The 25,521-nt window shown below is 39.1% G+C and overlaps 2 protein-coding genes and 1 non-coding gene across 13 annotated transcripts in view; 2 read left to right on the plus strand and 1 right to left on the minus strand.

The window, feature by feature from the left end:
- The window catches only part of ORC2 (origin recognition complex subunit 2), a 39,430-nt gene extending 32,157 nt beyond the window's left edge, over positions 1–7,273 (plus strand). For all 4 annotated transcript variants that reach the window (XM_036023100.1, XM_028508864.2, XM_036023101.1 and 1 more), the window contains exons 16-18: positions 2,548–2,609; positions 3,399–3,517; positions 5,770–7,273. In XM_036023100.1, coding sequence (XP_035878993.1) covers positions 2,548–2,609; positions 3,399–3,517; positions 5,770–5,856 — 268 coding nt within the window. In that variant the 3' untranslated portion in view covers positions 5,857–7,273. The remainder of the gene's footprint in view (positions 1–2,547; positions 2,610–3,398; positions 3,518–5,769) is intronic.
- On the minus strand, positions 1,216–25,511 carry NIF3L1 (NGG1 interacting factor 3 like 1). 8 transcript variants are annotated; one of them, XM_036023105.1, is made up of 8 exons: positions 25,423–25,440; positions 24,678–24,828; positions 23,137–23,597; positions 22,216–22,378; positions 19,677–19,803; positions 17,899–18,037; positions 16,184–16,267; positions 9,216–9,745 (listed from the first exon to the last, which is right to left on the minus strand). In XM_036023105.1, exons 3-8 carry the CDS (start codon positions 23,570–23,572, stop codon positions 9,561–9,563), a joined length of 1,134 nt encoding a protein of 377 aa, XP_035878998.1. In that variant the 5' UTR covers positions 23,573–23,597; positions 24,678–24,828; positions 25,423–25,440; the 3' UTR covers positions 9,216–9,560. The 8 variants fall into 8 exon arrangements, 7 of the variants coding, with proteins under 7 accessions (XP_035879001.1, XP_035878998.1, XP_028364667.1 ...); XM_028508866.2 differs by lacking the exon at positions 24,678–24,828 and having other exon boundaries at positions 25,423–25,511; XM_036023106.1 differs by lacking the exon at positions 25,423–25,440 and having other exon boundaries at positions 23,137–23,535; positions 24,678–25,379.
- On the plus strand, positions 3,127–3,259 carry LOC114495839. The gene has a single exon (XR_003684504.1). It is a non-coding gene; the product is annotated as a small nucleolar RNA SNORA5 (small nucleolar RNA).
- Positions 25,512–25,521: the final 10 nt, after the last annotated feature.

Genomic DNA, 25,521 nt, shown 5'->3' on the forward strand with positions numbered 1-25,521 from the left:
AGGATTCTATGCTTTGGGGGGTAGGTTGCTACTTAAAAGCCTCTTTCAACAGGTTAATTTTCTTACTATTTTTTATTTATTTATTTACTTATTTATTTTTGCTGGCTTATGCTATATCCAGCTTTTCTTAGATTGTATAAACTCAGATATACCTCTTGGTCTGGAAGGGAAAGGAGGAGGGGGGACCTAGAAACTGGCTAAAGTATATAACCCCTGAATCCCAGTAGTCAGTGCACTCAGATCAGATAGGTGCCCACTTGTAGCCAGGAGCTCAAGTGTGTAGATAACAAACTTACTAACAACTTTATTTTCTCTGTCTGTGGGACATTCAGATTAGCTGGGTACCTGCTTGCAGCTTTATGCTCATATATGTTTCCTAAATAAACTTGCTATCTTTTTTCCACTGTACATGTTTCTCTCTCACCTGAATTCTCTCTTGTGAACAAGATAAGAACCAAGTACAGGTAGCCCCTGACTCGGGTCTCCTCGGTAACATTATTATGTATTAATTATTGTATTATTTTCCATAGAAACCACTCTAAACCTCCTTTTGCCCACTCCTGTATATATGTGTGCACACACACACACACATAAATAAAAATTTTAAATATAGGTGGATATGAAAAATTCCTAATTTAGAATAGTACCGATCCTAGGAAAGAAGGAAGGGAAATAGATAGGAGACTGGGGTATACAGGAACTTTGAATAGATCTTAGGGGGTGTTTTTGTTTTTTTGCTAGCAATTTCTTGTCCATTTATTTGTTTTCTTTGCTTTTTAAAAACTTTTTGTTTTGAAATAATTACAGATTCACAGGAGGCTGCAAAGAAATGTACAGGGAAGTCCCAGCACCTCTTTCCCAACTGGCCCTCAGGCTGACATGTCACACCAAAGTGCAGTATTAAAACCATGAAACTGACATTGGCCTGATCCATAGAGCTTGTTTAGATTTCACCACTGATGCATGCTCCCATTTGTGTTTGAGTGGGTGTGCATGCGTGTGTGTTTACTTCCGCAGTTTTATCATGGGTAGCTTTTGACAACTACAACCAGAATCAAGATACTCAACTGTTATCATCACAAGTCTCCTTTTATGTTAACCCTCAAATGCCAATGAATACTGTTATTTATAAAGCTGTTTTTGTTTCCTTGAAATAAGATTAGCATTGTGTTAATACTGAAATAGGTATTAAATGGGTATCTACTCAAATTTTTGATGGAATTAGGAACAGAAAAATCTTTATTCAATTTTACTATTAGGCTTAGTGCTGATGGACTACTGCAAGTTGCTATGTATGAAGTTGAGGATCTGTGCAATATAAATACAAGACTAAATCCTGACACTACACTAAAGCAAATATTTTTTAGTTGGCATACTTAAATATGTGCTAGCCTGACACTTTTTAAAAAGTATATTTAAACTACTATGAAATTTTGGTTCCATCTGCAAACTCCAGTATCATTTAGTCTTTACTTTGTATGAATGTGAATGATCAAAAATCTTAACCAAATGTAGCTGTGGAGTTAGTGGCAGTACTGTTGACCCTTGAACAACAGGGGTTTGAACTGCACAGGTCCACTTTTTTACATTCAGACGTTTTTCAATAAATATATAGTAAGCCCTCTGTATCCCCTTGTTTCGCATCCATGGATTCATCAACTACAGATCAATAATAGTATTTTTAGTTCATGGTTGGGAATCTGCAGATGCAGAGGACCAACTCTATGTGGTTCTTCCCCATTTCATATGAGGGCACTGAGCATCCTTGGAGTGTGGTATCTGCAGGGCGTCCTGGAGCCAAATCCCTGGGGATACTGACGGACAACGGCTACTCAAAAGTTACACGTGGATTTTCAACTGCTTGGGTGGTTGGTGCCCCCAATACCCCCATTATTGTTCCAGGGTCAACTTATAAATTATAAAGTAGTCATTTAGATAATCCAAAATATGCTTATAGTAATTATTTTATAGATTCTCACAAAAATGAAAACAGAGGTTTAACATTTTTGCTCTACCAAGGACTCCTGGGAATCTTAGTTTGTATAGCACTGCTTCTAACACCATAATTCCACTTAGTCCACTCTCCTACAGAAATAACTCAAAATCAGTGAAAAAGTGAGGTGTAAAATAGCATATATACCATATATAAATGCATGAATTTATGTATTTCCATCCTATCTCACTCTACAGGTTTCTAAGGTTTTAGAAAGCAGCATACACAAATATCTCCACATCAAATGCTAGTGGTTATTTTAGGGCTATGGGACTGATATTTTCCTCATTAGATTTTATTATATATTCCAAGTTTTCTACAGTGGACTAACCTATTGACTTAAAAAAAATAGTCTTAGATTTTCCTTAAAAGGAAGTAAAGAAGCTTTTCCTTTTTATATAGGCCAGTATATGATGTCCCTTGGAGAAAGGAACAGAAGTTAATATAGACAAGCCAAGTGTTTCACGTTCTCTTCATGTATTTTACTACCAGCTGTTATCTTTTGATAATATTTTGTATTTTAATTCCTGTTTGTTTTCTGTTTTTTTCCTTAGGGGGATTTTCAGGCTGCTAATAAAGCATCAGCTGGGTAGCCAGGATAACCCTTCTTACCTTGGTATCCAATATTTATGATATTAAATTGTGTGACTTTTGTTTCACCTCATAAATTCCTTTTTCTGGAATCTAATAATAGCACTGCAGCTTTTCACTGCAGTGAATGGTTTGCTCTGTGATCAGTGTGTGTGCCACATAGCAAATGTTGGAACAGCCCTGCAGATGCACTGCTGAGCAGGCTGCTTGTTGATGTGAATTGAAAGGCAGCCCCAGCTTGCTTTGTAAATTTCTTATGCTAATTATGGATATATGTCTATCAATTACTATTTCCTAGATTGGGCATCTTAGCAGATTTTCCTCTCTTTGAGTAAAAATAATGTAAACATTTTAATAATCGTTCAGCTCTCATGGCTTACCAGTTCTTTTTAAAAGTCAGTTTTATTTAAAACTGCCCATAGGGTTATGTAATAACTTGATCACAGTTGACTATTTTCAACCAATCAGTTTTGTTTAAAAAATATAAGCCACAGTATTCTTTAGTTTTGCTTTTTCCAGAGGACTTTAAAAAAAAAATCAGCTGCAGCTGAGTCAAATTCGGGGCCTGCTGCACCTGTGGCAGGCCCTGGCTCCGCAGGCTGCCACAGAAGCAGTGTGACTCATGGGCCCTGATCCCCTGCTGGGCCTCAGGGATAAATTTAGTCACAGACACCAAGAAAAAAAAAACAATACTTAGTCATTGCTTTGAAATACTGTGGCCACAGCACTCTTCTGTGTGCTTTGGTATGGGTATCCATATGCAGGTCATGTCTTAAATGCTGACTTATGTTCAAATCTCCTTTTGAACCTTCAGGACTTTCTTTTCAAGATTTCTACCAGCAGTGTCGGGAGGCATTCCTTGTCAATAGTGATCTGACACTTCGGGCCCAGTTAACTGAATTTAGGGACCACAAGCTTATAAGAACCAAGAAGGTAAGACTTTGCTACTATGGCACTGTATTCCAGGACTAGCATATCTTGGACAAGTGAGCCTTTGACTGAGATCTGATTATGAAACTGAGGTTCTGTGATGGATCACAAGGGTCCGTTTAGGCAATGTGCCATTTGAGTTCTGTAGAAAGAGACAAGGTAGAGCTACTTGGTTTTAGAGCAAAGCACAAAACCTAAGAGTTCAAGGTCTAGAGTAACAGGTCATTAGAAATATATTATGAGTCAGATCATCCTATTTCCTGCTCCCTCTCTTTATTCTACCCCATTCATTAATCTGGTCTAGTTTTATCGGACACTAACTATATATTTTATATTGCACTAAATATTAGGATATAGTAGTAAGAAAAAAAAAACCGTTTCTCATAGAACTTTAATTCTAGTGGAGATGGATGTTCAGTAATCTGACACATGTATAGTTTTACTGTGATAAGCCCTATGATCAGAAGGTACATGGTTCTGAAAGAGCATATTAAAACAGTTGGATTCAACCCAATTGTGGATATCAGAAGCCCTGAGCTGAGATCTAAAGGCAGACTAAGTTAAAACTAGTCAGACAGGGAAGAGAAGAGCATTCTAGGCAGGAACAGCATGAAAAAGAGACCCTGGAAGAAAAGGGTAGCCAGCATAGCATAAGATAATCCTGAAAAAGTAGTAATCTAAGGACTAGACCATGTATGACTTTTGGGCTAGGGAAAAGATTTTAATCTTTATTCAACGGTGATGGGAAGACATTAAAAAAAATGTTCTGACTCTGGCATCAGAGTGGAATGGGGAGTGCCCAAAGTCAGTGTACCAGGACCCGCAAGGATGGTGTCAGTGGTCTGGGTGAGATGATGGTAACCTGGACTAGGGTGAAGGGAAAAAAGTGGTTGGATTCAAGGTATACTTAGAAGGCAAAATTGACAAGAACTGATGATAGATTGGATATTGGAGCCAAGGGAAAGTGTCAAGAGTAATTCCTGGTTTCTGGCTTACATAACCAGAGAGATGGTGGACTCATTGGATGAGAAATGGGAAGGCAACATTTTAGGGGAAACACATCATGAGTTCATGATCTTGGTTTGTTTGGACTTAACTGTGTTTGAGGTTCTGAGATTTCCAGGTGGAGATGTCAGCTAGAGAATTGGATTCCTGGGACAAGAAACCAGAGGAAAGATCTGGGCTAGACATACAAGATTATGATTCCTATGTATTTAGGTTGTGACTGAAACCAGGCATTGGTGGGGCTACCCAGAGAGAAGACATAGTGATTAGAGGGCCAGGAACTAGTCTAGAAGTGTGACATTTAATGGCCAAGTAAAAGATAACCCTGCAAGCTGAGAGAAACAGCCAGAGTCAGGAAGAAAACCAGGGTATGATATTACAAAAGCCAAGAAAAGCATGTTTTAAGAAAAAAAGAATGGTTAGCAGTGTCAGGTGCTGCTGAGATGACAAAAGAGGACTAAAAATACCTATTGGATTTATGGAATTCCTTGGTGATAAGCCAGTGATTTTCAATCGATGTCATATCTGACTACTTAGTCAGTGGCACAGCCTTTTTTCCCTTAGATAGCCAAAAAAATGACAACTGCCAACATAGCAATAGCCATCAGGTGTGAATGATTCAAAATTATACCTATTTGTTTTTGGTCAGATAAGCAAAAAATATGTTTTTTGGTATGTGGCAGAACTTTAGTAATTAGTTTTTATGTGCCATGAGATGAATGAAAATCACTGGTCTAAGCAAAAGCTCACTTGGGGATATGAAAAGGGTGGCGGTAGCTAGGCGGGACTGGGTTGAGGGAAGAATGAGGAGATGGAGACTGTCAGCTACTCTTCTGGAAAGCTGCAGAGGTTGAGTGATAACTGGAAAAGAATGAGGAGTCTAGTGAGGGTTACTTAAAAATAGGAGATACCTAAATGTATTTTTAAAACCAGTGGAAAAGTTTCAGTTGGAAGTGAAATAAAAGAACAGAAATCAACAGCGTTAAGATCTAGAAAGAGCAGGAGGATGAAGAAAATAACCCTTTATTCACCCTCTAGTCTTCTTTTGTACTATGAAGTGGCTTAACCATAAATGTTGTGTATTTAAATGGATATATGTGTCTGTGTGCCCTTTTCCCTTAAATTTTATCTATATATATGTTCATTTTTTATATGGACTTTATATATAAAGTCCATTTTTTAACCTACAATAGGATTCAAATTTATCTCTTACAGATGACTAACATCCAGGGTATTCTTGTATCTTTTAGGGAACTGATGGAGTGGAATATTTATTAATTCCTATTGACAATGGAACATTGACTGATTTCCTGGAAAAGGAAGAGGAGGAGTCTTGAAGCTGTCCTTTATTTTTGAATAGTCTGTGGAAAGGTTGTTACACTCCAGCTGCCACTCCTGTAGTCTAAAGTGTTGTGTTTACTTCCAACATCAGACTTTTTCCAGTGTATAAGATTTAAAATTGCGAGGGCGGAATGTCTTGAATTAGAACCTTGCTTAGCCTGGCTAGTGTACCATCTCTAGTACTGTGCTGTCAGTGGTCCTCAAGTTGGAGAAAATGTGCCTTTCATTCATTACCTCTCTGGAGATTCTTGCTGGAATGGACAGTGTGCTCAGGGACTCTGGAACTGAATGTTTTTGAATTCTTTTATACTAGAGATGATATTACTCCTAGTTTTTTGAGGGCCTTTTAACACTCCTGGAGCTGATTGTTTGCAAATGTGCTTGTTCCAGAGTGTGGAAGTACAAAGACATTGGCATCACAGGAATTGCTTTATTTGTTGTTCTTGTGTTGGAACTGATTGGTGAAATGGAGAAGGCAGATCATTTGTTTCTGAAATGCCTTAACAAAAGGTGTAAAATTGGGGAAAAGTGGGTGATTCAGCTTTCTCCTTTTGGATTTAGGCTATGTAGTGGGGTAGGGGAGGGGACATGACACTGTTCAGTTGGGATAGTGGGAAAAACTAACACATATATAAATAGGGTATATACCCAGCCTAGACAGCACATAAAAAATAATAAAACATGATATTCAGAACAGTTAATGTGCCATCACCTTCATGACACAAGTGAGAAACCAGGCTAGAGAAATACATTTCTGAAATACATTTTAGTCATTATTTTCAACAGAAAATAAAAATTTAATTATTCTTGTATATTGACATATTTTTCTTGTCTTGAATAACATGCAGGTAAGTAGCATATTAATGGCTGGCTTTAAATTAATCTTGATTTCTCTATCAAGTACACCTAAAATGCTAAGACTTTTTAAATCATTTCTTTGTACCATGTAACTAATCAATTTTATGTTAAATTTGTACATTAAAGGTTTAATCTTAAATACAATTATCAAAATATTTAAGAATTTTGTACATGAGTAACTCTAAAATATTTTAAATTGTACCAAAGTCTTTTCAACGAAAAGCAGTTTCTTTCCTATTCCTGATCCAGTTCCATAGGCAATCACTGATAGTTTAATCTTCCAGAAGTGGTCTATGCACATGTAAGGGTTGCTGACTATATTTTTTCCTTTTAAAAATAGAAATGTTAGCATATAGTTGCTGGTTTGCACCCATTTTTTGCGCTTAATAAATCTAGTTTATAAATAACACTTATAAAAAGTATACAAAATCTTTAATGACTTAATGTGCAAACTGTACATTTGCCCTTAAATATCTACTAATTTATTTTTGTGCCTATACTTTTTGAAAGCAGTATGTGTCCAGTCTTTACTATTAATAAAAAGACAATTTGGGTGGAATCTCTCATTTATAGTATTTTTTTATTAAAAACATCTTGAAATTCCTCAAAAACGTTAAGTGCATCTTACAAATCTGATGGTTTTAGTAGAATTACATGTTCTTCATTAATTTTTCCAGCATCAATGTGCTTTAAGCTCTATCAGAGTTTGACTACGAAGGCTCCAATTTTTTAAATATTTTATTGATTGTGCTATTACAGTTGTCCCATTTTACCCTTCACTCCCCTCCACCCTGTACACCCTCTCCCACCCATATCCCCCTCTTTAGTTATGTCCATGTGTCATACTTACAAGGTCTTTAGCTTCTACATATCCCATACTATTCTTACCCACCCCCATCTATTTTCAACCTACCTTCTGTGCTACTTATTCTCTGTACCTTCTCCCCGGCTCTGCTCCTCCCACTCTCCTGTTTCTAACACCGTGTGATCTCCATTTCTGTGGTTCTGTTCCTGTTCTAGTTTGCTTAGTTTCTTTTTGTTTTGTTTTAGGTGTGGTTGTTAATAATTGTGAGTTTCCTGTCATTTTACTAATATTTTTTATCTTCTCTTAGATAAGTCCCTTTAACATTTCGTATGAGGGTTGGGTGATGATGAACTCCTTGAACTTGACCTTATCTGTGAAGTACTTGATCTGCCCTCCCATTCTAAATGAAAGCTTTCCTGGATAGAGCAATCTGGGATGTAGGTCCTTGCCTTTCATGACTTGGAATACTTCTTTCTAGCCCCTTCTTGCCTGTAAGGTCTCTTTTGAGAAATCAGCTGACAGTCTGCTGGGCACTCCTTTGTAGGTTACTGCCCCCTTATCTCTTGCTGCTTCTAGGATTCTCTCCTTCATTTTTACCTTGGCTAATGTAATTATGATGTGCCTTGGCGTGTTTCTTCTTGGGTCCAACTTCTTTGGGGCTCTCTGAGCTTCCTGGATTTCCTGGAAGTCTATTTCCTTTGCCAGAATGGGGAAGTTCTCCTTTATTATTTGTTCAAATAAGTTTTCAATTTCTTGGTCTTCATCTTCTCCTTCTGGCACCCCTATGATTCACATGTTGGAGCATTTAAAGTTGTCCCAGAGCTTTCTCAGCCTCTCATTTTTCTTTGAATTGTTTCTTCATTCTGTTCTGGTTAGTTATTTCTTCATTTTGTTTCAAATCTTTGGTTTGAGTCCCAGTTTCCTTCCCTTCACTTTCGGTTCTCTGTATATTTTCCTTTATTTCACTTTGTATAGTATAGCCTTTATTTTGCGACCAAACTCAATTATTTCTGTGAGCATCCTGATTACTAGTGTTTTGAACTGTGCATCAAATGGGTTGGCTGTCTCCTTATTGCTTAGCTTTTTCTGGAGTCTTGATCTTTCATTTGGGCCATATTTCTTTTGTCTCAGTGCACCTATTATGTTGTAAGGGGCAAAACCTTAGATATTCACCAGGGTGGAGCAACCCTTTTTGCTGCATTGTGGCACTGTCTGTGAGTGAGGGGTCAGAAAGGGAACAATGCCACTTACTGGCTCTGCTCTAGCCCTACTTTCCGTCACATCCCTCACTTCACACAGGTGGACTGTGGCCTTTCAGATGCTGATTTGCAGATGGGTGAGTATGTGTACATTCTAGGATCCTGTGGGCCTCTCCCATAGACTCTCCTGTGATCCTGAGAGTTTCTCCCACTGCCACAGCTCCCACAGATTTTCACATCCAGAGGTTCTGAGTCTAGTTTCCCATGCTAAAACCTGGATTCTGCGGTCTGTCTCACTTCCCAATTGTTCTTCTCAGTTTATCTGCCCATGAATGTGGAACCAACTGGTTCACCAGCCACTTCCTTGGCTGTACCATTCTCTCTACCCCAGCTGCCCATCTCTGCCCCTTCTACCAGTATGGATGAATGTTTAATTCCTTGGTTGTCGGACTTCCATGAAGTTTGAATACCTGGCAGTACTGTTTTTTTTGTCTTTAAATTTGTTGTTGTTCTTTTGGTTGTGCAAGGAAGTAAAGCGTTTCTACCCATGTCTCCACTGTTGCCGGAACTCCTGGGCTGCTTTCTCCAAATCCCTGGCATATCAGTACATGAGCAGATCCTTTATTTTGTTCTTCATAATGAATATTTGTACTTTAATGACATTACATTATAGTTTTTACCCTAAAAACCATAGAACATTTGGTGAAAATTAACAAACCAGAAATGACAATATATATTCTAAAATGTTCTTCCAGAAGGATACAAAGTACTGATACATGTTGTGCATTTGAATTGGGAGTGAGATGATCTGTAGATTGTCATTCTGTTCCTGTATGCATTATACCACCTGAAGAGGGTCTCTGTCTATTTCAGACAGGATAATCTTAACCTTATTCTCCAAATGAGCACTCAGCATATCTTGAAGATCAGAAAGAAAGCCTCGTTCAGTGTTGCTATGTTCACAGAGGATAACATTTATTCCTTGGGAAGCAACATCTAAAATGTCATGATGGGACATCTCACCTGCCAGCAAAGGAAAGAGCAAATACTTAAAGATTAGACACAGAGCTGGTGGAATGCTGAATCATTCTGTGTGAAGCAAATGTAATACAGCAGAACTTTACATATAAATGTAGAAAGTTATGTATGGTTTCTTACATGTCCTCCAATTTAAAAAAGACAGACATACTGAGAATTCTAAATTCTTTCTCCTTGGCAGATGCAAGACCAGTATCCAAACTTGCATATCCAACAGTATCTAATACTGCCAGAACTAGACCTGTAAGAATGCCCACTCAAATTGTTTCCACAAAATAGATGACCTGCTAAATAAAATTGGGCTTCAAAAAGTTTCTTTCCTATGTAACATTAAGTAACAACTACTTCAAGAAAATCCTAGGCATACTTTCCAGAAGACTCCTTTATGTTTTGTGAGCACCAACATTTTTAGGATCAACCTTAGTCTACGTCATAAAGATGAAATGAGCTTCATATTATATCTAAATTAAAAATGGTATTTTCCTTTGATGCAGGCAAAATTCCTAGAAATCTGTTACTGCTGGGAAAGCATCTCATCTTTTGCAAAAAAGTTTTGGGAAAAAAATGTTTTGAATTTTTATGATTTTTTATTTTATTTTTTTGGAGAGGGGAAGGGAGGGAGAAAGAGAGGGAGAGAAACATCAATGTGTGGTTGCCTCTCACATGTCCCCCACTGGGGACCTGGCCCCGCAACTCAGGCATGTGCCCTGACTGGGAAATGAACTGAAGACTCTTTGATTCGCAGGCCAGCACTTAACTAGTGAGCCACACCAGCTAAAGTGAATGTTTTGAATTTTTAAAAACACTATTTATGAATCAGATGACTTCTAATTTAAGAACAAAAATATTTTGTGCAAAATTTGGCTTGTTCATAAAATGCATAGTTTTAAATATAAAGGTATAAAAAATAAGAGGAAAAGGTTCTTAGAAAAAAGGGTCCCCCCCCCTCAGAAAAGAAGTGTTTTTTAAAAAATCTTCACCCAAGGGTATTTTTTGTTGATTTTAGAATGGGAGGGAGGGAGAGAGAGAAAAATATCAATGTGAGAGAAACATCGATCAGGTGCCTCCCCGTATGCACCCTGACTGGGATGAACCTGCAATCTTCTGATGTACAGAACAATGATTAACCCTACCAGCCAGGCCACCCCACCCCCCAAATTTTTAATTGCCCCCATATGTGTCATTTCATTATAAAGAATATTTTTTTACTCAAGCACCTTTTAAGACATCTTAATCTATAATAATAAAATAAAAAGAGAAAAGGACACCAAGGTGGCCCAGTTAGAAGCCATGCTTTAGGAAAGGCAAGTTGGCTGCCTGGGATTATTATAAGTGCACTGGCTGCAAAAGGCAAGAAAGTGGGAAAATCCATGAAGACCCTACAGTAAGAGCTGTAATAAAAAGCAAAGGAAAGAAAAACTTGGCACAGTGGTGGGAAAGAAGGCAAGTGAGAATTTATGCAGCATCTACAAGAAGCAAGTTCCCCATCTCCTGGTCTTTCTAGGATATCCTTAATAACCTAATTCCAGGTCAAGCTCAACGGAAGGGTGGGGAATAGCAGCAGAGGTCTATATTTGTATATTTGGTCTTCTGATTGGTGCTTCTCATTCCTAGAGTTATATTTGAAGTGATGCTTCACAGACTATAGACATCTAAAGTGAGGCAGATATGAAGATCTTTTCTATTTCCCCAAGTAAACAGGAAGGACATCTCAACATTTTGGAACTGTGTGAATTTATCTGATGTACATATTGCTTTATAATTTAAAAAACGTTTCAAAAGTCATCATTTACAAGGAAACAATCAGACACTTCAAACTGAGAAATATATACCAAAGCAAAAGGCCTATGCACTTCAAAAATGTCAATGCTCTGAGGATAAGCTAAGGAATTATTCCAGATGCAGTGTGTGATCACTGATTGTATATTGTATATTGATTAGAAAAAGAAATGCTACAAATTTTGATCAGTTAGCAAAATCTGAATATAGAGTTATATATATAAAATATATAACATTTACATTAAATAAATGTTTTAACAATATTAAATTCCTAAGTTTTAAAAAAAGATTTATTTATTTTTAGAGGAGGGGGAGGGAGGGAGAACAAAAGGGAGAGAAACATCAATTAGTTGCCTCTTGCAGTCTCCCAGCTAGGTACCTGGCCTGCAACCCAGGCATGTGCCCTGTCTGGGAATGGAACCTGCAGCCTTCTGGTTTGCAGGCCAGTGCTCAATCCACTGAGCCACACCAACCAGGCTTAAATTCCTGAATTTGATCACTGTTCCATGGTCATATAAGATAATGTCCTTGTTCTTAGGAGATGTATGCTGAATTATTTAAGGGTAAAATGTCACTGTACCTGCAATTTACTACAAAACAGTTTTGGGGGAAGTATATATATTTATTTATACACAAATATATAATATGTACACAGACAGAGACAATGTACAAACATGGCAAAATATACCCATTAGTAATCTAGGTGAAGGCATACAAAAGTTCATTGTACTATTCCTGCAGCTATTCTAAAGCTCTTAATTTCCTTCAAAGTAAAATGTTATAGTCACACAACATGCTATAAATTATTCTGTCAAATTGCCTACACATTAAAAGTTTATTTCAATCTGGTACAAGATTGAGGGCTTATAAAAATGTTGTATCTTCAGAGAGAGAGAAAAGAAAGCAGATAATGTTGTGTATATTTTCAGTGGGTTAAGAGCAATTACATCAGGCTTGCTCAGATGCTGCACCTCTATGCTTCTGGATGTGACAATATTCCAAGTATATCAGCCTTTGTGAGAGGGTGCGCTAGGTAATAAATTGTGGGAGGCAGGAGAGGCACAGTAATGAAGAGTCACAGAAGTACCCAGGGAATGGCCAGAGGGTTAAGACCCTAGAGTCTTGATTCTGGAAGTAGGAAGAGAGATCTTTAACTCTCTCTCCTAACACAAAGGAGGAGTAGAGGTGGAAAAGCAGCTGGTAGCAGCCAAGTGTACAAAGTGCCTCCAAAACTTTTGGAGGAATGATGAGCCATGTTACAAGTCAGTGTACAGATGGGGAGCCAAACAGTACTGCCCAACAGAAATGCAATCGGAGGTTAAGGACAAAGTGGCAGGGATTGGAGAGGAAGGCATGACCATCAGGGGCAGGAGTCAGAGAGTGGCAGAAAAAGCTTCTAGGAGGTTTCTTTGAGCTTATCTCTAGAAGTACAAAGAAAGTGGCAAGAAAAAGGTCTTCTAGCAAGAGAGAAACGGCATAAGCGAAGGCTGCATGAAGGAAGACAAAACGTTCAGGCTTCATGAGCACAGACGATGGAAATCACCAAAGGTTTTTTAGCCAGAATATTATACACCATCAAATCTGTACTTTTGAAAGCTAATTTTGGAGATTTCTGGTCAAGTTGTTGGCATAGGTAAACACAGTTCCTCTCCTCACATAACCACATCAAACTTACAACTAAACTATAGAACAACCACCATTTAGAACCATCAGAAATTGAGCTGAATGGAAGTCCTACAACTACAGAGTTAGAATAGAAACTACACTGTGACTGGTAGGAGGGCAGAGACATGGAATGGGCTGGTCCCACACACGCATGTAGCAGATAAAAATAGGAAGGGATATTTAAAGAGTGAAGGGTCCCAGCCCAACATGAGGCTGCCCGGTCTAGGGATCCAGTGCCAGGAAATGAAGTTGCCATAACTTCTGGCTGCAAAAACCAATTGGGACTGAGGCTGTGGAAGACAGATACTATGGACTCCCTGGCAGTTCCTCTTAAAGGGCCCATGCACAGACTTACTCAGAATAACTCCCTCTGAGCTTCAGCACTGTGGAAGCAGATTCCACAGTGCTGAAAACATCTGAGACATACAGGGAGGAAATTAATTGTCTGGCATCAGGGTAAGAGCTGGGAGGGCAGCTTTGTCCCAGACAGAAGTGCTGGCAGAGGCCATGGTTCCTTTTTTGAGCCTCCCACCACAAAGCCACAGAACTGGCTGGTGGGCAACAAGTCTGAGACTCCATCAACCTGGCTCACACTGCTTGTCCCACTGTGGTGATTCCCTCAGGCACTACCCCACCCAACTTTTGGGCCTACCCAAGCTGCTTCCAGTGGCCTTTCCATATGAATGGTTTGTCTTCACCCATGCTTCAGATTTCCCTTAATTATCTGAAACAAGCAGCATCTGGCTTCAGCAAGCTCCCATACCTTTTGCTAAGTTGACCCAAGCCCACCACTAGTAGCAGCCAGCCATAGTTCATATCTTGGCCTTGCCTGGGCACCTCCAAGCCCAATAACAGTAGCAGCTCCTGCAGATTGCTTTGTAGCTTATGCTGTGTGACCCTGGACAGAACATAGGTGGTGGCTGACCTTGGACATACTGACATCAATCAAGGCTCAACTACAAGAGGAGGGTGTGTACAACCCACATGGTACACACACCTTGAATACCCTAATAGAGGAGGCTATGCTACTGGATACCTACTATGTTAGGCTATTCTACCAAGCCTGGGAGATATAGCAGCTGTACTTAGTATCTACATAGAAACAAACACTTTGTCTCCTCTCCCAAAATGAGAAGACAAAGAAACATGACTCAAATGAAAGAACAGAACAAAATTCTAGAAAAAGAACTAAACTGGAGACAAGCAAACTACTAGATGCAGAGTTCAAAACACTAGCTTTAAGGATGCTCAAGGAACTTAGTAAGGATCTCAGTAGCATAAAAAAGATCCAGTCAGAAACAAAGGATACGCTAATTGAAACAAAGAATAAATTACAGGGAAACAACAGTAGAGTAGATGAAGCTGAGAATCAAATCAGTGGTTTGGAACATAAGGAAGCAAAAAACAGCCACTAAGAACAACAAGAAAAAAGAATTTACAAAAGGATAGTGTAAGCAGCCCATGGGACAATTTCAAGAGGCCAACATTCACAACACAGGGGTGCCAGGAGAAAAGAGAGCCAGAAACTGGAAATCTATTTGAAAAAATAATGAAAGAAAACTTCCCTAATTTGATGAGGGAAATAGACATGTAAGTTCAGAAAGTACAGAGAATCCTAATTATGAGGGATATAAAGAGGCGCACTCCAAGACATGTCGTAATTAAAATGCCAAAGCCTAAAGATAAAGAGAGAATCTTAAAGGCAGAAAGAAAAAGCAGTTAGCTACCTACGGGGGAATTCCCATAAGACAGTCAGCTCATTTCTCAAAAGAAACTTTGCAGGCTAGAAGGGCCTGGCAAGAAATATTCAAAGTCTTAAAAAGCAGGGACCTACAGCCAAGACTGCTCTACCCAGCAAAGCTATCATTCAGAATCAAAAGGCAGATAAAGAGCTTCCCAGACAAGAAAAAACTAAAGGAATTCATCATCACCAAGCTCTTATTATATGAAATGTTAAAGGGATTTTTTAAAGAAAAAGGTTGCCTGATAGGAGGGGGACGTAGGGGAATGGGTGAAAAGGTGAGGGGATTAAGAAGTACAAATTGGTAGTTTGCAGAATACTCATGGGGATGTAAAGTACAGTATAGGAAATGGAGTAGCCAAATAACTTATACGCATGACCCGCGGACATGAACAATGGTGTGGGGATTGCCTGAGGGAGTTGGGGTGCTGTGTGGAAGGGGGCAAATAGAGAAATATTGGGACAACTGTAATAGCATAATCAATAAAATATAATTTAAAAAAAGAAAGTTAAATTTGGGGGACTATGTGGAAGATTAAGATTAGAGATTTGATGGTGTTCTTCAAGTAGGTGATGATACCTGGATAGAGCTAACAGGGAAGGCCCTAGAAAAATTTTGGAGCTAGAACTAATAGGAACTGATGATTGACTTAGGGTTGAGTAAGAGGCACCATTTTCTACCTAAGGCATAGAAAGTAACATGAAATCTCAGAGAAATCATGTTTAGGAAGAAGATGGGTTAAATAAATGCTAAACATCAGTGTTTTTAAATATTCTAATAAACTGTTAAATGGTTTTTTCCCCTCCACAAAGAAATGGTATGTCTTCAATTTTGGTGTAGTTCCTATTTAGTTCAGGTTCAAAAAGCATTTATTAGATCCATCTATATGCCAGGTGCTGTCATAAAATTTGCTATTTTTTAACTTGTAAAAAGAAACCAAGGTTGGGGCATGGCTGGTATGGCTCAGTGGACTGAGTGCTGGCCTGGGAACCAAAGGGTTGCGGGTTTGATTCCCAGTCAGGGCACATGCCTGGGTTGCGGGCTGGGTCCCCTGTGGGGGCGTGTAAGATGCAACCACACATTGATGTTTCTCTACCTCTCTATAGCTCTCCCTTCCCTTCTCTAAAAATAAATAATTAAAATCTTAAAAAAGAAAGAAAGAAAGAAAGAAACAAACAAACCAAGGCTGGGAAAGGATACGGAAAAGGGTAGAAAAAAGACATAAAGGCTGTCCTACCTGTGAAGTAAAGGTCGGCTTCTGCCCCCTGCAGAACACTGCTCCCAGAACCAGCACACAGAGCCACAACTTTGACTTGGGATGCTTCAAGATAAAGGAAACAAGAGACCAGTACTTTACAGTTCCCCTTCATTTTAATGTTAGAATTTGCACCAAGAACCCTAATGCAGATTTCACTCCTGGTCTCATCACCAGTATTTGAATTTTGCTTACTGAATTTTAAAAAGCAACAAAACGTGTCTTCATATAGGCTAACAGATTATTCTTTGGTATTGCATAGCTAACCCAAGGCAAGGTTATTATTCCCTTGGATGTATATGGCTGCACAAGCCCGTGTAAGGCACTGCTGAATAATGCTAATAGTATAGCTCCAGACTTCATTGGCACACTACTAGGTAAAGTAACCTCACTTGGGTCCCCAGGCAACAGGGAAAGGTAGGCATGTACTATGTCAGTTCTCAGGTGAGGAAGCAAAGGAACTAAAAGGGCTAGTTAGAGGAATGCTAAAAATGGCTTTGACACATTTTTAAATATTGTATTTACTTTAAAAAGAGCATCTTCAAAAGAGTGAAATAACAGGAACTTCAAGCAAAATATAACAAGTATTTAGCACTTAGGTTTCCAGGACAGACACTTCATTAGTGGTCATCCTAGATTGCAATAGGGCTATTTCAAAGAAGGGGCTTTGAAGCTGGATCAGAAGTCATATACCACCTCTGGCAACTACTTTCTTTGGAAATTAACTCTTATGAGTTATTTGATCCAACTATGGACTTTCAGATAAGTTACTTAACTTGGCTGAACCTCGCTGTTTTCAGTGGTGCAATGGGTACACTAATACCTACCACAGGTCTAATAGCTAGCATTTGCTGTACTTAACATATACCAGGCACTGTGCCCTGTCACTTGGATTACATACATGTACCTTGCTGAATTAGGTTTTTATTATTAGTATTGTTTTTACAGACATGGCTACCAGAACACAAAGGGGTTAAATAACCTGTCAAAACCATGCAGCAAATAGGACAGATAAATTTGAACCCAAGACACTCAGAATTCACACTCACAACCTCTGGTCTCCTTTGCAGCAGGAGCCCACCTACATCAGACACTCAGTACAATGCCAGGCAAACTGCAGGGGTCCGACAAATGTCCTGTTCATTCCTTCTGTTCCCCCAAATAATGGGAAAAGCCAAAAGACAAGACAGTGTCTACAACACTCAGGGACTGCAGGGAGTCAATTCACTTAGTAGCACTACAGTATAAAATATCACCAATATTGTAAAATGCCAAGATTTGCATGGCAATTGGATCTGTCATAATTTCCTGGCACATGGTAGGATGGTACTTCATGCCCAACTTGGGTTAGGTTGAGCAATGTGACTAACTCTGGACTGTGAGTTAAACAGAAGTTCATTTCTAGGCTAGAATGATTAAGATTCTCTAAAACTTTCCCTCTGCAACAGCAACCAGCCTACAATGGGCATGTTTCCCCTGCTGATTTGAGATGAACAGAGTGTGATGGAAAAATAAATCTTGTCAAAGCCAATGAGATGTTTACCACAGCAGAATCTAGACTACCCTGATTGATAACAAACCAGTCAGTCATTCTCGTGACTGCTAACAGGCTTTCTTTCACTTACATTAATAGTCAAGAGTTTCAACTTTTGCCCAAGATTAACAGTATGGATACTCGACAAATAAGAGACATTTACCTAAGGTCCTCCCTACCCCAAGAGCAAGGCGAATATGTGCCAGTTTTAGGTGCCTTTTGATTCGCTCAATCATGGTTGCCAAGGAGACAGGTTCATCCAGTGTGCATAACCGTCCCATTCCAGTGTGCAGAAGTAGAGGCTGAGGAGAAACAGAAGTCATAAAAACTGCCCATCATCAGTCTTAGAAAGCAAACCTATGGAACAAACAGCAAATGCTGAGATCAATGTAACACGCACACTATGAGCTCACTACAGCCAGCTCCAGGCTAAAGTTTGTACCCAAATCTCACAGAAATATTCTCTGACTTCTAGGAAATCATAGTCTCCTGGTAAGACTGATATTTAAATAAATAATAATCAGTGTGTTTAAATACAAGGCAGGTACTATTTTTTAATGAGAGCACAAAGGAATGGCAAAATAAATGAAATGGGTCTTGGGGGTGGGGATACTTGGAAAAAGGAGAATCAAAGGTTTTACAAGAACTTGAGTATTGCAGACAGACAAAAGAGGAGTTGAAAGAGAAGGGACATCAAGGGCAGTGTGGAAGGACAGGGAGAGGGTGAGAGGTGGAAAGGCATTCTAACCAGGGACCATGTACAAAGGTGTCAAAGTGTGAGAGAGCACACTGAGGACAGATCCAAAAGCAGTATCACTGGTGTGCAGAGCAGGGGATGGTGACCAAGCAGCAGCTGGAGACGCAGGCCACAGCCAGTCTTGAAACGCTTTGTACACTAAGTCTGCATTGTCTCCTGTGTGTGCTTCCTTAGCAGATCACTCACATTCCAAGTGAGGGAATATGAAAGTTTTCAACTTCTGTGGTGGCAATGGAGAGGAGAAATATAGAGAGAGGAGAAATATAGATTTGGGTACAGAATCAGCAGGGCTTGGACTTACAGGGGCAGGGAGAGCTATGGAAACTTGGAAAATAAGGTAGATTATGATGCCACTGATGAAACAGAAAAAAGAAAAGTGAGGATAAGGTCGACATTTGTATATATTTATTATCATTTGAAATACTTGTGGGATCTGTAAATGGAAAATGTCTAGAAACTAGTTGGAAATATGGGGTTTTTTTTTTTTAATTTTTCAACTTAAGAAATCATACTGAGACACAAAGTAAAGGCATAGGAATCATCCTACAAATGGCTGTTAAGTTAAAGGAGTGGATAAAAGGGTTCACACGGAGGGCATAAAATAAGAGACCAAACTATAAGAGTCTCTGTCACTGAAGACGACAACCATGGTCTGAATGTTTCTGTTCTCCCAAAATTCATGTTGAAAACCTAACCACCAAATGTGTTAGGAGGCGAAGCCTTTGGGGGTGCTTTAAATCATGAGGGTAAAACCCACACAAATGGAATCTGTGCATTATAAGAGAGTCTAGAGAGATTCCTAGTCCCTCCCAGCATGTGAGAACATAAAAGGTACATCTATGAATTAGAAGTGGGCTCTCTCACCAGACACTACTCCAAATATGCCAGTGCTGTGATCTTGGACTTTTTAGTCTCCAGAATTGGGAGAAATAAATTTGTTTATAAGCTATCCAGTCTGTGGTATTTTGTTACAGCAGCCCAAATGGGCGGAAGCAGCCCAATAAGGCAAGGACCAACATTATTCTATTCCTGGAATGTCTTTCTGAATATATTTTCCAAGGACTATGCCCTCATCATCATCACTTTGTGCTTCTTCGGATAACAGTTAATAGCCTACTGATCTAACAATTTACAAGTGAATTTGCCAAACAAAAATGCTCAGCGATATAAGGTATTTTTATTACCTTTTCCAGTGACAGAATTTCAGTCTTCTGATAAAGTTCACTGTTCTGGGAAAGAAAAGCCACCACCTGCACCAGTGCCTGCTGACTACAATTCAAACTGATCCGTGTTTGTTCTTCATCATCAGTCCTACAAAAAAAAATCACCCACTGGTTTAGGATGAATATAAACAAAATGTATTTTAAGTAATCTGTCTTTTACAATCTCCTACAATAGATTAGATTTATATGGAATTTAGGATTTAATCCAAAACCAAATTATTTTCTAGAATAGTGTTTCTCAAACTTTAGAATACACCAAAATCACCTTGTGGATGATTTAAATCACAGGCAGCTGGGCCCCACCCCCTGTTCTGATTCAGTAGGTCTAGGAGTCTGAGAATTACTGTTCTAGCAAGTTCCCAGTGGTGCTGACATGGCTCACCCAAGGATCTCACCTTGAAATCACTGCTCTAACTGTTCTTAACCCAGTCTTGCATTGCCTCCTAAAATGACAGCTGCTGGACCCTTTTACAGATCCAGTGAAACAACATCTATGAGTGGGCCGAGGCAAACTGAATTCTTTGTAAAGCCCTAGAGAAGTTAATTTTCAAACATCACTGCATACAAGAATTTCCTGGACAAATCCTCAGGGAAACCTCATTTTAATTACATAGACCTGGGATGAAGCCAAAAATCTACATTTTTCATAAGTACCCTATTAACAAAGATGCAAGGGGTCCCTGAATTGCCCTTTGAGAGGCAATGCTGTTGAGTTTCTTCAGAAAGACTGGCATCAAGAAAGTTTTGGCCCTGGCTAGTGAGGGTCAGTGGATAGAGCGCCAGCCTGCAAACTGAAAGGCTGCTGGTTCCATTCCTGGTCAGGGCACATGCCTGGGTTGTAGGCCAGTTCCTCAGTTGGGGGCGTGCGAGGGGCAACCGATCTATTGGTATTTCTCTCCCTCTCTTTCTCCCTCACTTCCCACACTTTCTGAAATAAATAAATATATAAATAAAATATATTTTTAAATAAAGTTTTGTATTTAATCATAAACTCTAAATAAAAATTCTATTGTAGAGCTAAAAAGCACCTTAAAATATAATCTGGATGTATAGTTGTCAATACTGTAATCATCTATGGAGTTTTGAAAATAAAAAGCAAAAACAATGACTGGGCCCTGACTGATGGTAAAACCCAGATATTACTTATAATACAGTAAAACCAGAACCAAACTAAATATGCAAGTTTTTTTTTTTAACGTCCACCAGTAAGGAAGAGAAATGTTTAAAGAATTGACAGGTACATCCATAAGAAACATTACTCAGTAGTTAAAAAGAGATCTTATATACCCACAAGGAAAGATCTCTGAGATATCTTGTTAGTAAAAAGGTAAATATGTTGTATCATTTAATTAAGAGAACAATGAATAAAACAAAACTATACATTTCTTCATGTCTCTGGATGTGCTTGGAAAGATACCCACTTTTCTGAAAGCAAGGAAAAAGGTGGCCTGAGTTGAAGATACTGGGATTGAGTAGAAGGGACAAGGAGGATTTTTGTATTATTTAATTTTTTCATGCTTTACTTATATAATTTTCTTTTAATTTCCGTACTTGCACAGTATTTCAATATGGTAAAGGAAATCCATGACTGGAACCTATGCAAAATCCTATAAATAATTTTTCTTGAAATTCTTGAAATTCTCCCATACTGTTAGAGGACATTTGCGATGGTTTTACTATGAGGTATCTATACTCAAGCAACTCATCAAAAAAGTCACTTTTTGGTGTAGCTTGACACAGAGTTCCATTTTATTAAAAAGTCATTATATTTATCTTTGTGCCCTGACTGAGAATAGAACCATTGACCTTTTGGTTCACAGGCCGATACTCGATACACTGAGCCATGCCAGCCAGGGCTAAGTTGTCTTTTATAAGATAAATTAACCTAAAAGAAAATCTCCTAAGAGGCAACATTTTGATACCTGTCCTAAATAAATACATGCCTCTATGAGAGGCGCTGTAACGTATTTTTCCTTTAAAGGGCTTGGGAATCACTGATTGCTGGGAGCTGATAAAAGTATACCTATGTTATCAGTGTGTCACCGGGATTTATCTATATACAGATATACTTCATTTTATTGAGCTTCAGAGGTGTTATGATTTTTATAAAATGAAAGCAAGGCCCTCCACCTGCAAAAAGATTACAACTCACTTTATTACTATACTCCATTATGTTTGTCTGGACCCAAACCCACAGTATCCCTGGGGTATGCCTATACCCTAAAGTATAAACAACTACTTTTCACCATTACCAGGAATATGAGAAATACTGTATATAATATGTATAGTTTAGTCCCTCCCGCCCAGGAAGTAGTGTTATCATTTTTATTGTTTTGAAAAGCTCCTGTAGTTCTTGAGGACCCAAATAAGCAGCACACAGTTTTGTAAACCCATGCCAGAGAAAATAATTTGTTTCAAACCTAAATGCCAGAATTACAGAATTTGTAAGGAAGATCCTTAACAAATAAATATCTACCAAAAAAGAAAAAAATATACTGACCTAGCAGAAAAAGAGGTGACAGAAACACCTGAAATTCCTTTCACTGTAGCAATGACTTTGTCCAGGTCTTGGGTGTGGTCAACATTAAATTCTACTCTATGTGTTCCCTCTGTTGGGTAGTTAAGTGCTTTGGAAGGAAGTATGGGCCTCGAGGTGCAAACTCCTAGAAAAAAATTGTAGGATAATGGAGTTTTTGTGGTCTTTTTAAATTAAAAAGATAAACTATCATAGGCAAAACAAAAAATTAGTATTTTTAAAAAATTCATTCTCAGATATTTATACACTATATACACATATACATATCCCTTACACATATGTCCAACAGTACCCAAAATGAGGGATTTAATACAGATACACAAAATCAAATGTACTTTCATAATTATTTTCCAGGAGACTCTTAAGTATCAAAAACATCTGGACAAGACAGACTCAGGGTGCAAATGTTCATATCCACCCGACTACATCAATCCAGACTGTATCTTCATAAAAGCTTCAGGCCAAAATGTATAAACTATAAACACTTACTAAAAATAAAGCTAAAACACATATGCTGAATTCCCTCATTAAACCTCTGATGTCTATTTGAGTGATATATTAAGTATATTCTGGAGAAGCCTGAGCTTTCAATTCAATTTAACAAGCACTTTGGAGTACTTAAGTGGTAGATACTATACTACATGAGTGAGGAATCACAAAGCTGAGTGGAGCAGAAAAGATTTCCTATGATCTCCTTATTCATGAATAATAATAATAATAATTTTATTTTCCAAATGCAATTTAATCGCCCAATTTCAGCAACATTATTTTTAAATATATTATGTAAACATAGAATAATGGCCCTGCATCTAAAGCAGTTAAAATTCTACTATAAAGACATTCTAGGGAAAAATATGAAACATGAGAGACGAAGAGGCTTCTCACCAAGCCCTTTAGCCAGCCAGTTGTTGACTCCCTGGGGTGCGGCATCATAGGCTGTGTGAGGAGAGTAAACAGCGACTCTGTTCTCCAGAGCCCGGATCACCAGGCGCTCCTTCCAGGTTTTCCAGGTTATGCGCTTCATGGGTCGGAAAATAGGCGGATGGTAGGAGAGAATGAAATCAGCCTTCTTTTGCAGCGCCTCCTCCATCACTTCTTCAGTCAAGTCATTGGTCAGGAAGAGTGTGTTTACAGTGTGTGGTGGGCTTGGTTCCACCAGTAATCCAACATTGTCCCAACTCTCAGCAAATGAGAGGGATGCAAAGTCATTCAAGGAGGAAAGGAGAGCTTTCAAATCCATACAGGAAGAGGAAGGATTGTGGATCAGGGATTGAACAAAGCGGACTGTTGTGGGGAGCAGTCGTATGTGAGATGACAACATGCAGAAATCAGGTAAGACTGAGTATCTGAAGTCAAAATACAGAAAATGCTACAAATGTACACTTTGGGCCTGGAACTTTGCAAAACAGGAGCAAAAGAGCAGTCATACATACCTAGTTTCAGATACTGCCTCTGCCACTTACCAGCACACGGTACCTTAGGTAAGTCATTTAACCTCTGAGCCTGCTTCCTCATGTATAAAATGGAAACACTACAACCTACTTCACAGACTGTCCAGAGGAGCAAATAGATTCATATGTATGTGTCACCTGGCACAAACCGGGTACACAAAACACAAATGGTTACCCCATTCTCCCTAGCCTCTACCACACCCTTGTTCTTGTTCTTCCCATCCCTATTTCAATCCCTATTTTCTTCTGCCTTCTCCATTTCTCTAAATATTACCCTTCCTTCCAAATCCCCTTCAACTTCTAAATAAAGCCTTTCTTGACAAACCTTCCTTTTCAGTGTCTCCCTCCTCCCTGTCTGACCCCATTCTGCCCTCGTACCCTCATGATGTTATATTCCTCTTTGTCTGTCTCCCCAGTATACTAGTGCCACCAGAAAATAGGAACCATCCTTTATATATCTCAGTATCACCAACACAGGCCAGCACTAAATGCTTACTGCACACACTGATACAGTCCCCCTATCCCATCAGAGCAGAATTTGGAGTTTGGGTGGTATATATTAGTATGAAAAAGTACTTTATAAAAAAAGCAACATATATAAATAGTAAGTGCTTCATAAGATGCACAGACATGTCACTCCAAATGGGCTGGGTTGAAGCAGGAAAAGGCAGAGCTGCTGCCTCTGAACCAACACCTGCTACAGGAAGGCTAGGCTCTAAGGTGGCAGAGTGCCCAGAGTCTGTAAGCCCTCTAGACAGTTGTAACCACAAAAGATAACACTGTCAACTCCATTCTTAAAATTGGTATCCACGAACACTTCCGTTTTTGAAGAAAAGCAATACATACAATAGTATGCACAATAATGAAAGAGAAAGCACAGCCAGTTGTAAATTTAAATATTCATAACCCAATAATTTCAAAAGCAATTTTTAAAACATTTCTACAGCTAAAATATTTAATATGAGGTGTAAGTACCTGTTACTTATTCAATATATGATTTGAAGTGATGTGGCGCCTCTGTTAACCACCCGGGCCTAGGAAGATCGTCTAATGTCCTTATTTATACCACTTTCACTTTCCATATTTCACATCCTGATAGTATTCCACTCTCCAGACTCTTCTAAATCTGGCAAGAGCGAAAGTGAAACTTTAGCGGGCCATCCATCCTTGTGTTACTTATTGTTACATTTGAAAGCGCCCTGGGAAATAACAGAACGCCCCTTATTTCAGATTAGGAAATGTGTCGCTTGATGCCCGTTAACAACAATAGGAGGCGGCACAGCATGTTGAGTAAGAGCACCGACTCTAAAACTACACGGACCTCCCACAGCCAGACTGCTGTGCAACAAATTTACACCTCTTAAGAATTGGAAATGCCAGGCTCACAGTGTCACATGATTTAAACGTAAAGCTGGCGACAACACCTGACCTAGAGTCAGCACTGTTTGTTACTAAGTAGGTCCCACTTTACAGCCTGCAAACTGCACCTTTTTTCGTTCCCTCGTATTCAGGCCTTTTCCAGGATAATGAAGAGCCCAGGTGGCACAGCCGGTAAGCCCTTGACTCAAGACCCCGGCTCCAAGAGTCCCATGCTCTTATGCGGCAAGCCAGTTTTCTGCCCCTATCTCCTCTCCTGCCCTCTTTTGAGGGAGCGCTAGGAAAACAGCCAAAGCCTGCACGAACCACGGTCCGCAATAAATTTAAAAAGCTCAAGACTTACCAGTTCTGGAAAGACTCCTCCCGCGTCACTTCCAAACCGCGCGGCACCTCAAAGCATTGTGGGAATAGGCTGGGAACGGAACTGGTCCTTCCCATTTTA

This window comes from Phyllostomus discolor, chromosome 4 (genome assembly GCF_004126475.2).
Source record: "Phyllostomus discolor isolate MPI-MPIP mPhyDis1 chromosome 4, mPhyDis1.pri.v3, whole genome shotgun sequence".
In the NCBI taxonomy this organism is placed as follows: domain Eukaryota; kingdom Metazoa; phylum Chordata; class Mammalia; order Chiroptera; family Phyllostomidae; genus Phyllostomus; species Phyllostomus discolor.

Coding starts and splice junctions, on each gene's coding strand:
- NIF3L1 (XM_028508866.2), bottom strand. CDS start 23,572: ATGTTGTCATCTCACATACGACTGCTCCCCACAACAGTCCGCTTTGTT. Junction 22,379..23,136: donor CTGGCTGGCTAAAGGGCTTG/GTGAGAAGCCTC, acceptor ATTTTTTTCTAG/GAGTTTGCACCTCGAGGCCC. Junction 16,268..17,898: donor TGGGGTAGGGAGGACCTTAG/GTAAATGTCTCT, acceptor TTTATCTTGAAG/CATCCCAAGTCAAAGTTGTG.